The 15,942-nt window shown below is 35.7% G+C and overlaps 1 protein-coding gene across 4 annotated transcripts in view; it reads left to right on the forward strand.

The window, feature by feature from the left end:
* The window catches only part of ORC2 (origin recognition complex subunit 2), a 39,430-nt gene that overhangs the window by 16,215 nt on the left and 7,273 nt on the right, over window positions 1-15,942 (forward strand). For all 4 annotated transcript variants that reach the window (XM_036023100.1, XM_028508864.2, XM_036023101.1 and 1 more), the window contains exons 9-15: window positions 1,314-1,501; window positions 2,517-2,612; window positions 5,314-5,423; window positions 7,699-7,831; window positions 8,641-8,737; window positions 13,416-13,562; window positions 14,148-14,319. In XM_036023100.1, coding sequence (XP_035878993.1) covers window positions 1,314-1,501; window positions 2,517-2,612; window positions 5,314-5,423; window positions 7,699-7,831; window positions 8,641-8,737; window positions 13,416-13,562; window positions 14,148-14,319 — 943 coding nt within the window. The remainder of the gene's footprint in view (window positions 1-1,313; window positions 1,502-2,516; window positions 2,613-5,313; window positions 5,424-7,698; window positions 7,832-8,640; window positions 8,738-13,415; window positions 13,563-14,147; window positions 14,320-15,942) is intronic.

Here is a 15,942-nt window from a genome sequence, read left to right on the forward strand (position 1 = left end):
CTCAGGTCTTATGTTTTCTCCTTACCCCACATAAGAATCCTTTTTAGAGAAAAGATGAATTTCCTTTTCTATCTCAGTCATCAGCACCGAATCCGTATACTTACATGTATGGTGTGGATCTGCTATAGATGAAGCAGAGACATTTTCTGGTAGCTCTTACCACTTCTAACCCATGTGTCTACCATGGGCAGCAGCAATCTTTGCAAATATGAATCTGCTCAGCTATATATGCCCACAGAGTCAAGCCTTTATCCCCCTCTTTTAATATCTGTATTTGTTATATGCTGACTCTGGATATTATGAAATATATCTATTGTTCAAAACAAATATACTGATTTGGTTAAAGTCATTCATATTTTTGAAGTTAACTTTTTATAATAGTTTTATACTTTGTTGAATGTAAAACTTGTTCTATCCTGACTTTATGAGTGTAAAACTAGCTTTATTTGGGGGAGGAGGGGACTTCTATAGTTTATTTTAAAATGTTATTGTATCAATTCTGGAATAGAGTATACCTGTGTATTAGTAGTACTTACAATGGCAACTACCATGTATTGGGTGCGGTATCACTTAGGATGACATTTTCAGTAGGCAGCTTAAACCGTAGACATTTAATTATTTCACATCATAAGAAGCCTAGGGATATAGAGTTCCATCATGTAGTGACTCAACAGTGTCATGAAGGACCCAGGTTCTTCCTATCTTTTTGCTTTGTCACCAGCATTTTTCATCGTTAGGTTTGATACTTCATATTGCAGAATGGCTTCCTTAGTTTTAAGCTATTGATATAAACAAGGGGCTTTCCTTCTTTAAGCAAGGTGAGTCTTTCTCAGAGGCTTGCAGCAAATTTCCCCTCAAGTTTCATTGGTCAAAGGGTTACATAGCCAACCCTAGCTGCAAAGAAGTCTGAGAAAGCAAGTATCTGACAAAGGAAAGGACCATGATTATTTATCCCTCTGGGTGGAACACATTGCCACATTTTTCGAAAGTGGAGTTCTATTAGCAAGGAAGAAGGAAAGAGGTATTAGGTATGATTGACAGTTTCTGTGTGTCAGGCAGTGGTAGTAGTTCTATATACACTTTACTGTAATCTTCACAACAGTCTATTAAATTAGGCACTATTAGCCTCATTTGATAATTGAGGAAACCAGTGCTCTGAAAACTTACATAACTAGCTCTGGTGAAATCGTCAGCAAGGAATGATAAAACCAGAAGTCAAATGCTCTTGCTTCAAAGCCCACGTTCTTTTTATTACCTCACAATGCCTCTCTTGTCAAACTGTCAAATTTTCCCAATTGTTTTTCCCACCACAGTCCCAAGTTCTCATTCTGAGAGTGAAAGTGAGTATTCTGCTTCCAACTCGGAGGATGATGAAGGGGTTGCACAAGATGAAGAGGACACTAATACAGTTATGTTGAGCTCAAAGATTCAAGCTCAGAATAGAGTTTCAGCTCCTGTTTGCAAAGAAACACCTTCTAAGAAAATGAAAAGAGATGAAACAGTAAGTAAAGAGAGAGACTTAAACCTTCAAGAAAAATTGTGTAGTATGTCAAAGATATGGTACCCTAAGAGAAGAGATCCAAATGGGGAAATCAGCATAATTGTTTTTCTTCATTTTTCTATATTTTGTCAGCCTCTCACATTAATTCCCATATATGTTATTTTCTGGACTTTCTGTCTTGGCCGTCTGTATCCCTATTTATGTAATAATACTATAATATATGCTGAAGGTGATATTTCAATTCAGTGTGTAAAAATGAGATTCTAATATAAAAATACATTGACTGGATAATTGGGGGCAAGACTTCTCAGTGTATACCTTCTTATGTAGTTTTATTTTTGTAATGTTGATGTATTCAAGTCAATATAACTAAGTAAATAATGTGGCAATGGATCCATACAACTCATGCTGAGTTGTATGGAAGAACACCTTAGACACTATGAGTAGAGAAAAGGCTAATTATCCTGGCATTCTGTGAAAAGATTCAGAGCAGTCTGGGAAGCATGCTACTTGAATGGCTTCTCATCCCTTCCAAACTACTGTGGAGGTTATCCCTGCCCCGCATCAGTGGAACAAGTGTAAGCCATTTTATTGGATTAATAGTAAGCAAATCTTTTTTTTTTTTTTTACCTTGCTGTTGATATCCTCCTCATTTTCACAGCACTTCAACTGTACTAATATTAAAAGATGTGCTCAGACTGTGAGGCAAGATAAAGGTTCTGATACATAAAGTCCCCCTGTTTTAAGTATAAATGGAAATTATATGTTGAGACTTGGGGATTATTTTGGAGAATAGACTATTCAATCTAGTCATTTCTCTAACTTTTATGATCTTAAGAGTTACTCAGTTTTATCACTACGATAAAATCCACTTAGTCCAAAATCTGTTATTGCTTTAAATAGAAAGTAGTGACTGACCCAAAAAAAAGCATTACACATATTTTCCACTAATACTACTGTCTAGTTTTGATATGAAAGAAATAACTGAAACTAAGAACTGACTTTGTATTTTCAGACTGACTTAGAAGAATATTTTGAAGCGCACAGCAGTTCCAAAGTTTTAACCTCTGATAGAACACTGCAGAAACTAAAGAGAACTAAACTGGATCAGGTAGGTTGCAAGGAATGTTACTTCTTAAATTTTTCTTATTGTAAGCTGAAAATTATACTACATAAGTACCAAATTTAAAAAGTGCACATAAGCAGAATTATTGTCCTGATCAAATTAAACACAAATTGACATCACTTGCATATTTTATTATATTAATGCTGAATGACTCACTGGATTAGAAATCTATTTGGCATACTATATATACTTTTTCCCCCTCTTATTATTTCTTCAGGATCTATAATAATCATTAGGGTCATAGTTTATTTGATATCCATGTACCATTAATCTCTGTTATTCATTTAACCCACATATTTATTGAATCTCACACTAATCATAAAATAAGTGACCTGACTCTCAGTTATAAACCTGGCAAAAAGCAAGAGGGTATTTTGCTTCTTGCTATTATGGAAACCATGTTCAATGCAGTAATGTAACAAGTTACTATATACTAATAGTTCCATTATCTCATTTTATTGGAAATACCATATAGTGACACTTGTTGAGGTTTTGATTGATACCTCTTCAAGAGAAAAAATCTTTCAAAGTGGGGTTGATAATCTAAGAATAAAGAAATTATTATTGGCTCAAAGAGTATTAAGCTTTACTATTCTCCACAGGCCAGATTGTAGTGTACTTTTCTAAGGTATACAGAGATTTGACAAGAGTTTTCAATCTGTAGAAAAGTCTCTGTGACTTGGATGACATGGTGCTGTGTGGTTGGTTTTGTTTCGTCATCCGGCCTATTGGTATGGAGACTTAGATCAGGGAGCAGCTGAAAACATGTATCAAGAAGCCAAATGGTTCCAAGGAAGTGATGGCATTAACATCTGCTTAGTGCATATATTTTTATCCAGGGGTGGGCAAAAGTTGTTCATAATAAATATACAATAATTAATAATAATACAAGAGTAAGCTGTTTTGCATACTCACAACTATAAACCTACTTTTGTCCACCCTATGTACAACGTAAGTAACATAGGAGAAGGATAAATAGGTCTAGGGTCAGAGGAGGGCTACATGGGACCTAGAGGCTGAAAGACCTCTAGGAGGGTGAAAGAAACACCTGTTACCAATAGTGAGGAAAGGGAAGGTCTTTAAGTTATTGTGGACATAGCTAACCAATGCAATGTCAGTAGCATGTGTCAGTAAGCATTTATTTCTCATGTCTGGTGGGTCAGCTGGGGGTTGGCTAATCTAGCATTTGCCCCATATATTTTTATCTTCCTCCTTGGATTAGCTGGCTAGCTGAGGCATGTTCTTTTCATGATAATGTTAGAGAGGTAAGAGAAGTGGAAAAACACAAGCTTCAGTGTGAAACTGGCTCAGTGCCACTTCTGCCTTATTCTGGTGACCACAGCAAATCACATGGGTGAGATGCAAAGTCAAAGAGCAGGGAACTAGACTCCACTTCTTCAGTAGGAAGGACTGCAAAGTCACATGGCAAAGGGAATGGTTATAGAGAGGGTGGAGTTTGGGGACCAATAGTAGTTCTCCCACTATTGTGATTCTCTACAGACAATATTTGAAATGAAAGTTCACAGATGAGATAACATTCCAGAATTCACACTCAAGTGTCAGCTCTGATAATCCATAATAAGTGGAGATTTTAAAAAATATTTTAAGATTGTGATTTTATTTTTTTAAAGATTTTATTTATTTTAGAGAGAAGGTAAGGAAGGGAGAGAGAAGAAGAGAAACTCAATGTGTGGTTGCCTCTCATGTGCCCCCTGATGGGGACCTGGCCTGCATCCCAGGCATGTGCCCCGACTGGGAATCAAACCAGTGACCCTTTGGTTCCCAGGCCAGCACTCAATCCACTGAACCACAGCAGCCAGAGCTAGAAATTTTTCAGGGCTCTAAATTTCAGAAGGAGTGACAGAAACATCCTAATTTCTCTTTAAGTATGTGGTTAAATAAAAACTGTATAGGCCAGAGTGCCTGGAATGTTGATTACAGCTGCAGTCTTCAGTGTTAAAAGAATGTTTTGCTTAGAAGGTAGAATCAGGAAAACATGGTAGTGCCTGGGTAAACATGCACTTAAGGCTTTTTGCTAGAGTTTCTATTTCAAAAAATGAGCTGATTTACCAGCATGAATTTCCAAGTTTTGAATGCAGGGCAATATATCTTCCTCAATTTATTTATATTATTGTTTAAAAAGCTATTGAGACACTTATCAAAGTTAAAGAATTCATTAGAAATAGCTTTTGGAATAGGAGCAGTGATAAAAGTTTATTTTACTAATAATAATGGTAAATTATAAAGAAACTTGAATGTTTTCTGAGAATCAATGTTGAACTGTTACCTTAAGCTTTTAGATTTTTTCAGATTCATCGGTTTTTAAAACCCTAGATTTGTTGTCAAAGCTGGGAAGCAGGTTTAAATATCTCTTTATGGTAATGATCTTTTTAGAAATTAAAGCCTTATATTTCAAATTTATAATTATATAAATGGTTCCAGAAAAAATCTTAGCAAATTCTTCACTGCTATCACATGTTTGAACCAAAAAGAATGTTAAAAACTTTAAGAAAAAAATATTTAAATCATATTTGAAACATTATGTGTATTTAGTTGACGCATTCATTACCAAACTAATGGCCTTTTCAAACTCTACATGTAAGGAAATATTTTTAGTTTGGATTGATTTGATGTATGTGGTTTGAAAGTAATTTTCTTCCCTCTCTCTTCCCTTTTTTTTTTAAAGCAAACTTTGTGTAATTTATTGAGCAAGGTTTCCCCTACCTTTTCTGCTGAACTCAAACAACTAAATCAACAATATGAACAATTATTTCATAAATGGATGTTGCAGTTACAGTAAGTACTGTCATCATTGCAACCCCTTGTAAAATAAAGAATAGTATATATGCGTTATTATCAAAGTAATATAACATTTAATTTTCTTTTTGCAACAAATGATAATTATTTTTATTTGTGTATAGAATTTGAAAACAGGTGTTTTTTTTCAATTTTATGATGCACATTTAGAAATGTTATTATGTGGCTCTTAGATATTCTCATTTTCGAGAACTTTGTCTTTTCTAAGTTTAATAGATGTGAAAGCCATTTGTAAGATAAATAGCCTTTCTTAAAATTATAGGTTATTATTCATAAAAACATTTAAACATCTGATTTGTCAGGATATATCAGTTATATTTTTAATACAGTTTTTCATAGTAAAGTTCCTAAAATGAAAGAATATGTATTTCTGTTTTAATCTCATTCTATATACATACTGTAGACCTTTAGAATTTGGTGAGATCTGTCCTTTGAACATTATTTTACTATTTCAAAATTATTTCTTACAATATTTTTTTCAATTATATCATTTTTCAGATACCTCATGTTGAATTTTAAATTTTCATTAAAATAGCCCTGGCTGGCGTAGCTCAGTGGATTGAGCACGGGCTGCAAACCAAAGCATCGCAGGTTCGATTCCCAGTCAGAGCACATGCCTAGGTTGCAGGCCAGGTTCCCAGTGGGGGCATGTGAGAGGCAGCCACACATTGATTCTCTCTCTTTCTCCCTCTCTTCCCCTCTCTAAAAATAAATAAATAAAATGTTTAAAAATTTTTTTCATTAAAATACCTAGAAAAATGATTAAAATAAAAAACTATTTTTTTAACTATAATTACTTTTATACTTGTGTTTAAAAGGACTTTAGTATAATGAGATTAATAAGAAGGCAGGGCCACCAAGCAGTAGGAACATAGAAATTGCCACACTTTTCCCTAATTGATTATGGTGGTTTTTTGTTTTTGTTTTTCCAATAATAGGTCAAAGGGTTATAATAAGAAGAAAGTGATTGTCTTCCCTGCTATGGCCTTAGCTCCTCTCAGTAACTCTTTGTGGTTTGTTTATTATAAATTTCTAAAGCAGCTCTTCACTCTATTCCCATTCCCCAATCCATCAATTATTCCTTCTTCCAGTATGTCAACTTTAATAACTTGATTTGCTTTGCTTCCTAGCTTGTACCTTACAGTCAATTACTTGCTAGCACTTTGAATTCCCTTGCTACTTTTTTTTTGCTGCTTCTATCTTGCTAATCTCTACCTTTGGGGTTATCTCTCTTCTATTTTTCTATTTCTAGGATATCATGCATTGTTACAGAGCATCACATAAATACTGTTTCTGACTGACCTCCATACATAAACATGGAGTTGAACTTCAGTTTGACCTGTAGTGTGCCATATTCTGCATCATCTCATTCATTTTCTGGGCCTCAGTTGCTTTTTGTATGTGAATAACTCACATAACTGTATCTCCAGCCCAGCCCAGCCCAGATCTTACTCCCCAAGGGCAGACATGGATATCTGAATACTGAATGCCCTATAAATAATTTGGTGTACATGAAATTTACATTCCCACCCACCCCTGCTGCCTCTCACAGTGAATGCCACCCCATTCATGGAAAGATGCCTATGCCAAAAATTGAGTTATTCTTCAATATTCCCTTTCCCATGCCTCCCACTTCTAACTACCTTCCAAATCCTATTGATTTGACTTATGAAGCTATTGATACCTTACATTTTTTTCCGTGACACCTAATTCAAGTCATTTTTGTCTCTCCTCCTTATTCATTCCTCCCACTCAGCCACTGTGATCTTTCTAAAAAGATCATGTTACTTTCCTACTTAAAACCTTTCCGTTAAAAACTGACTAGTTACTAATAAATGCTCACAGTCCTTGGAATAAAATCTAATTGTTTTAGTTGACTTAACAAGACCTTCGTGACCTGGCTCATTTTAATCTATCTTCCCAACTTAATCTGTCAATTAAAACTCTGCTTCAGCCTGTAAAACGTTTTAGTACCTTGTACCAACCATGTTGTCCTTTTCCCTCCAGGCACCTGTCACCTAAATGTAATATGAGCTGGAGAGAAAGCTACTAAAATTGGAACTCTAAGCTCCAACTTCATACAGATAATAAAATTGTACTTTTACCTTGTATGAGTTAGGAATCAATATAGTTATTTAGCGTCAGTTCTTCCTGTATTCTTCTATAAGCTTAAATTAAGGAAACTGGGTTGACTATAAAACTGGCGATAAGAGGTACTGAAATTTAATTCCATGAATGCCATCTTTCCTAACAGCCTGGGGTTCAACATTGTGCTTTACGGTTTGGGTTCTAAGAGAGATTTACTGGAACGGTTTCGAGCCACCATGCTGCAAGATTCCATTCATATTGTCATCAATGGTTTCTTTCCTGGAATCAGTGTGAAATCAGTAAGTTTCAACAATATTAAAAGGAACATCTCCTGCCAATTTATACCCCAGTGTTAATGAGGATGCTACTTTTCATTTGCATGTATTCATTATTTGTTTCTAGCCTTCCTACTAGTAGGATTGCAGAATGCCTAAGTTCATGTGCTTGGGCTCAGAAGGTTCTAGCTCTGAATCCCCATCTTTGAATTTCCTGCTTTGTAACTGATACTGTATTAAATCTTAGGGAAAAGTTAGCTTTGTGTACTGCACCAACTACCAACAGTACTTTCCTGAAGGACAGGATAATGGGGGACTTGCATAAGTTTATTTTATAATGCTTTTATGTCACTTTGGTACTCTGAAAATAATAAAAATATAAGTAGTACTTTCTAGTTTTATAACACATCTATAGATCATTTTTACTTCAAATGCTTGTATTTCTTCATCATTTGAAAATCAATATAAACCTTTTGGGTGCTGGGTATTTTTTTCCAAAAGTGTTCTTAATGTTTGTGTACCGTTTTCTTTGGTCTGTAGTTTTCTAATGTTTCTCATATTGTTGGGTTTTGTGGGGGGGATTTTTGTATCCCTCATATATTATCTTTGCATCTTTGTTGTTCCCTGTTTTATTTCTTTTAACCATAACTTATGTAAAAAAGTCAATATAGATATATTTAAGTACCAGAATTTTTAAAGTGATTTTTTTCATATTTGGTTGGAAATCCACATTTATTTTTAATTTATAAAAAAGGATTGATTTGCTGGTTATATTTATCTTATATGATAGAATAAGTTATAATTGATGTACCTCTTGTGCTTTTATGATACAGATCCTGAATTCTATAACAGAAGAAGTCCTCGATCATACGGGTACTTTCCGCAGTGTGCTGGATCAGCTAGACTGGATAATAAACAAATTTAGAGAAGGTAACATGAAGTAGATGCCCTGGTTTTAGGGTGAAGCTAAGCATACACTTCTACTTACTTGTGTATCAACGCATACAAAAATGAGGGTTATTTTAATAATGTCACTTTTCTCAGTGCTGATTTAGATTGCTCTGAAATAATTTGTGTTTTCTTTTTATGTGAACTTCACCAGTTAACTAATAGGAAAGAATTGTTCCTACTACCTTGAATTTGTACAACAAAAGCTTCTTATTTCAGAATAATTTTCAGGTTTTATTTGGCAGTTGTGAAATGCCTCCAGCTGATTGGTATACTTTGTCTGATATTTTTATATTTAATATTTTTATAAAACATTCTTATTCTGAGTAAATATCACTGCATTTCAATAATTTCATATACTAAAATCTGGAATAAAAAACATTTTTCTTTTGGTGTGAATGTTCTGGTTATATGAGCATTTCAAAAAAATTAGAAATAAAGTTATTTAGGCTTTAACAATGTCATTTAGTCATTGTTTAAAAATTGAAGGCTCTGTCTGGCGTAGCTTGGTGGATTGAGCACGGGCTGCGAACCAAAGCATCGCAGGTTCAATTCCCAGTCAGGGCACATGCCTAGGTTGTAGGCCACAGCCCCCAGCAACCGCGCATTGATGTTTCTCTCTCTCTCTTCCCTTCCCTCCCTTCCCTCTCTAAAAATAAATAAATAAAATCTTTTAAAAAATACTTAAAAAAAAAGAATTGAAAGGAGTGTTTGATTATGCTTAACTCATTCGATGGATAATCTCGATATTTTTGGGTGCTCATTAAAATAGATGCCTGTTATTTCATATATGTCCATATACATATAGTATATGTATTATATATGCCATACATGCTATATATGGTATATACATATAGATATATGTATATACTATATATATCATATGGCACACATATATTAATAACCACATATAATTATATAAGATAAATAAATACAGCATATACTATTTATATATAATTTATATGTTTACTTATATATAATTTAAATACTATTGGCTGGTGGCTTCTAGAATTCAAGGAACCTTAGACTTTCAAAATGTGTCATCTCAGAATCTTTGTCACTATATTGTCTCTCTTGTTCTTCTATCCCCAGTGTAAGAGAAATTTACTTATTCTCTCCAAAAGACTCATCCTCCAACATAACTGCCAAATGTCCCATTTCTTATCAACCCCTAAGAGACTTACAAATAGTTTTTAAAAATGTAGAGGACTTGTACCTTAAAAAAATTTTACCTTATTGTACTGCCCTTCCATGCTATTTTATTCGCCTGTTTCAATGTAATTTTAGGGTTTTTGAAGCTGTGTCCTGCCTTCTGCGTTTTATTTATTTCCTTAATTTCTTGCTCCTGTGTTACCTGAACTGTAACTTGCTGATACAGAGATGTGAGAAATGTCGATTGATTATTGTTAGCATGGTTGGTGGCATGGGCTGTGAAAGGATTCACAAAGAGAGAAAGTGTAGAGAGTAAAGTTTTTATTCACTCTCTAAGAACGGAGAGGGCATGGTGTGGAGAGATACACCAGCCCAAGTTCTTTTTTTTTTTTAATAAATTTTATTTATTATGCTATTACAGTTGTCCCAATTTTCCCCCCTTTGTCCCCCTGTATCTGGGACCCTCATCCCCTCTGGCAAGACACCCCTCCTTAGTTCATGTCCATCGGTCAGGCATATAAGTTTTTGGCTATTCCATTTCCTGTACTGTGCTTAACATCTGCCTGTCTCTTCTGTACTTACAACTTTATACTTCTTAATCCCTGCACCTTTCCCCTCATTCCCCCTCTCCCACCCAGCAGATAACCCTCAAATGATCTCCATATTTATGATTCTGTTTCTGTTCTGCTTGTATGCTTCCTTTGTATTGTTGCATTCAATTATTAATAGTTTTGAATTTATTATTGCCATTTTAATGTTCATAGATTTGATCTTCTTTTCTAAATAAGTCCCTGCAACATTTCATATAATGATGGCTTGGTGATGATGAACTCCTTTAGTTATACCTTGTCTGGGAAGCACTTTATCTGCCCTTTGATTCTACATGATAGCTTTACTCGAGTAATCTTGGTTGTAGGTCCTTGCTTTTCATCACTTTGAATACTTCTTGCCAGTCCCTTCTACCTATAAAGTTTGTTTTGAGAAATCAACACAGTCTTATGGGAACTCCTTTGTGGGTAACTCTCTGCTTTTCTCTTGCTGCTTTTAAGATTATCTCTTTATTTTTAACCTTTGGCATTTTTAAGGTTTTATTTATTTTTAAAGGGGGGGAAGGAGGAAGAAAGAGAGGAAGAGAAACATCAATGTGTGGTTGCCTCTCACGTGGCCCCCACTGGGGACCTGGCCCACAACCCAGGCACATACCCTGAGTGGGAATAGAACTGGTGACCTTTTGGTTTGCAGCCCACGCTCAGTCCACTGAGCTACACCAGCCAGGGCTAACCTGTGGCATTTTCATTATGATGCGTTCTTTGGGCCCATCTTGGGTCCATCTTGTTTGGGATTCTCTGTGCTTCCTGGAATTGTATGTCAATTTCCTTCACCAAATTAGGGAAGTTTCTTTCATTATTTTTTCAAACAAGTTTTCAGTTTCTTGTTCTTTCTCTTCTCCTTCCAGCACCCCTATGATTCGAATGTTGATTGTCCCAGAGGCTCTTTAGCCTATCCTTGTTTTTTGAATTCTTTTTTCTCCTTGCTGTTTTGATTGATAGTTTTTTTTTCTTCCTTATGTTCCAAATCATTGATTTGATTCTCAGCTTCATTCCACTGTTGGTTCCCTGTACATTTTTCTTTATTTCACTTAGTGTAACCTTCATTTCGGCCTGGGTCTTTTTTATGCTGTTGAATACCCGATGAGTTCTTTGAGCATCCTAATAACCATTGTTTTGAACTCTGCATCTGATAGGTTGGTTATCTACATTTTGTTTAGTTCTTTTTCCAGAGTTTGTTCTGTTATTTCTTTTGGGCCGTATTTCTTTTTTTATTTTATTTTAATTTTATTTTATTTATTTTTAGTTTTATAGGGAGGGAAAGGGAAGGAGAGAGGGAGAGAAACATCAATGTGTGGTTGTGTTTCACACAACCCCTACTGGGGATCTGGCCCACAACCCAGGCATGTGTCCTGACTGGGAATCGAACCAGCAGCCTTTTGGTTTGAAGGTCCACGCTCAATTGTTTCAGCAGCCTGTGTTTGTTTCTGTGTATTAAGTAGAGCTGCTTTGACTCCCTGTCTTAGTAGCATGGCCTATTATAGAAAAGCACACTGGCTAGTTGGATGGGGTGGAGCCTCAGGTAATCACCAGGGTGGGGCAACCTGTGTGAACCAAGTTGATGGGGTCTCAGATTCGGTGTCGCCTCTCTATGGCTCTGTGTGGGAGAGTGCTCAGAAAGGGTCTCTGCTGCTGCCTGGGCTCTTGAGTTTTGTTCTAGAGGAAGCTGTCTCCTGGCACTTGGCCTGATGCAGGACACTTGAATTTCTCCCTGTATGCCACTGGTGCCCTTCTAGCTGCTGCCCTGGTGGTAAAGCCCAAATGGAGTGAGTCTGAGTAAGTCCTAAGTTCATTGTGGGCCTTTTAAGAGGAGACTCCTGAGAATCCTGCAGTTTCTTCTGTCACCACAACCCCCACTGGTTTTTATAGCCAGAAGTTATGGGGACTTATCTTCTTGGCACTGAAACCCTGGCAGGGTGGTCTGGTGTGGTGCTTGGATCCCTGGCTCCTGAAGTATCTCTCTACCCATTCTGTGTCTCCAAGCCTCCATCCTTCCTCCCTGTCTGGATCAATGTGACTTCTTTAATTCCTTGGTTGTTGAACTTCCATACCACTTGATATTCTGATGATTCTGGGTGATATTTGGTTTGTAGTCTGGTTGTAATTTTGCTGTGGTTGTGCAAGGTGAGCTCTGTTTACCTATGCCATATCTTGACTAAGGGTCACTGTTCTCACTTTCCTGATTCCTTGAGCAATGTCCTAAACCCTTCTCCTCCCATTTTTTTTGTCTCCTTTGGCTTTTGTGATAATAAGAGTTTTCTAAATTAACTCTTGATTTTTAACAAGAATACTCTGTCTCTTTCTGTGTGTATTTCCCTTCCACTCCCACATTGCAATTCAACATGCACAGATTCACCTCCAATCCAATATGCATCTTAAAAAAACAAAAGATTTTCTTTATTTCTTTTTAGAGAGAGGGGAAGAGAAAAAGAGGGAGAGAAACATCAATGCACAAGATACATTGATTGGTCACCTCTCACACGCCCCCAACTGGGGACCTGGTCTGTATCCCAGGCATGTGCCCTGACCAGAAATGAACCAGCAACCTCTTGGTTCACAGGCTGGTGCTCATTCCACTGAGCCATACTGGCTAGGGCATCTTGGTTATTTCCTACGTCTTATTTACAACTGCTTTCTTTATGGTCTGATTCAAGTGCTAACCATTCCAGTGAAGTCTCTAATCCTTCTAGTCCCTATTGATTTTGGATGAATTTTATTTTTGAAGGCTTTAATACTGTCTTGCCTATTTTATGAATAACTGACATGTCTTCTCAAATAAATTGTATATGCCTATGCAATAGTTACTTTGTCCTGTCCTATATTCTTTAATCCATATTGTATGTGGTAGGGAATTCACAAATACTCATTGAAAATGATAATTGAATTCTTCTTACTTTTAGATTCTTCTTTAGAACTCTTCCTTCTCATCCACAATTTGGACAGCCAAATGTTGAGAGGAGACAAAAGCCAGCAAATTATTGGACAGTTGTCATCTTTACGTAACATATACCTTATAGCATCTATTGATCACCTCAATGCTCCTCTTAGTAAGTTAAATATTACTGTTTTTCTTTCCTGAGAGAGCAGTCTTAGAAAATTGTCTTAATGTTGTCATAACATTTTTACTGCTTTTTAGTACAGTTTTAGTTCTTTTGTTGCATCTTTAAAGATACAGGTTTCCAAAAATCTAGGTGTCCTCAATATGATTTAGAACATTGTTGGAAATAAAAATTCAGGTTCTAAAGGAGGTGTTTTACAACTAAAGCTTCATGGAAGAGAGAAGACCCAACTATTATTTTGGTCTTTTCCTGCTCTTTGTGGTATTGCAACATTTGTTTTATGCAGTTTAATTCAGAGACTTATTGAACAAAATGTTAAATTATTAAAAAGAATGCCTTGGTAGTGCTAATATATTTTAATTTGTATTTAATATACCAAGGAAGATTAGATGTTGATTGACAATGAAATTAGATTGTCAGGTACTGATTTGGATGGGGAAAATGGCAAAAATGGAAGTTTTCAAGATTTGGTTTTCACTTAATGCTTTCTTATTCTTCCCTAGAGTGGGATTTAGTAACATGACAATATGAAAATAATTAGTAATTTTTTATTTCTTTGATCATGTGCTCTAGTGTGGGATCATGTAAAGCAGAGTCTTTATAACTGGCTCTGGTATGAAACTACTACATACAGCCCTTATACTGAAGAAACCTCCTATGAGAATTCTCTCCTGGTTAAACAGTCTGGATCCCTGACACTTAGTTCCCTGACTCATGTCTTACGGAGCCTTACCCCTAATGCAAGGTAAGAATGAAAACTATTGTTTCTTTTTTTTTAAAAAAACTATACATTTAAAGACATGTACTGTTATGTTTAATGGCAATACTAAAGTTCCTACTTAGTCTGAAGGATTAAGAGAATAGTAGTCATAATAGTTGCTAGTACTGGATTGTGTAATAGTCAGTAGTAGTCATCTCAGTAGTAGTCATCTGTCAAGTTGCCCAGTAATAAGCAGGAGTTGCAACATTTTTTTTCATAATAGACTTTTTGTATTCTGAATAAGAGCATGTTAGCAGTCATTGTGGAAGAATTTTGATGGACTTTACTTAAATTTGATGGTTATTTTTAATGATACATGAATATTATGATTCAAACACAGGTTCTTTTACATGGAATAGTTCATTTGATTTTCATAACTGCCACTCTAAGGTAGATATTAGTAAAGGGCACAGAGATTTTGATTCAAATCCTCCTGGCTGTAAAGCTCATGCTTTTAAATACCTTTGTGTGGTGTCTCCAGTGAAGTAATTTCAGCAGCCTAACCAAGAGGTTAAATTGTATATCTGAGTTTATACAATCTAAGAAAAGCTGGATATAGCACAAGCCAGCAAAAAAAATAAATTGTAAGAAAATTAACCTGTTGAAAGAGCCTTTTAGTAGCAACCTACCCCCCAAAGCATAGAATCCTAGAACTATTTTTAAGCAAATGTTGAGAATAAAGATTTGAATAAATATTATGTTCTTAGATGACTGGAACAACTGTTATAAAGGTAGCTGTTCCTTTCAAGTTAGAAATGTATTAGATCTATAAATTAATCAAATTTTAAGTGATTTCTGTGCTTGGAATTAAAATACAAACATCTTTAGGAATAAGCAGGTGAGACTAACAAAGTCTTTTTTTTTTCTTTAAAGTGTAATGAGGGAAGTTACAGAGTAGTCCCATATATGTAGATTACAGCATAGGTAATATAATCATTAATATTGTGATAACTTTGTATGGGGCCATGTGGGTACTTGAAGCAGGGGAAGGCCACTCTGTAACACGCCTGCTTTTCTAAACACTTCACCACACATCTGAAACTAATACAGAATAATGCTGAATGTAACTGAAAAATTAAAAAAATTTTTTGAAGAGCAATAAAGGGACACTTGTATACAAGATGGCACAATACTTTCACACTTTAATTCATCTCCTCTTGGGCCAAACACACTGCATAATAGATTAAATATAAAATAACAAAAATAAAAGAGACAGCCTCACTCTGAAATATGAACATCTCCTTTAGGATGGGCAAAAGTAAGTAGGTTTACAGTTGTGAAGTATGCTAAACAAAGTTTATTGTATTATTGTTAGGTAGCAGCTAGGAATGAGTGGCTGGAGGGGAAATAAAGCAGGGCCCCCGCTATTACAATCTAATAAAGAACGTAAAACAGGAGGCTAGAAACAAAAGGGAGTCATGTCTCACCTGCTGACCCAGGAGTCCTGAGCACCGTCTCATAAGATTGCCAGGTGTCCCAAACATCACAAGCAAAACTATGATAGTGCAGGAGGAGGGGAGCCCTTGAAATTCTGTGTGTATCGTGTCCACTGGCTGGGAAAGAAAGCCTTTGTAATTGTCCCAAGGCAATTTGCTTAAAAATAGTTCT

This window comes from Phyllostomus discolor, chromosome 4, assembly GCF_004126475.2.
Source record: "Phyllostomus discolor isolate MPI-MPIP mPhyDis1 chromosome 4, mPhyDis1.pri.v3, whole genome shotgun sequence".
NCBI classification, from domain to species: domain Eukaryota; kingdom Metazoa; phylum Chordata; class Mammalia; order Chiroptera; family Phyllostomidae; genus Phyllostomus; species Phyllostomus discolor.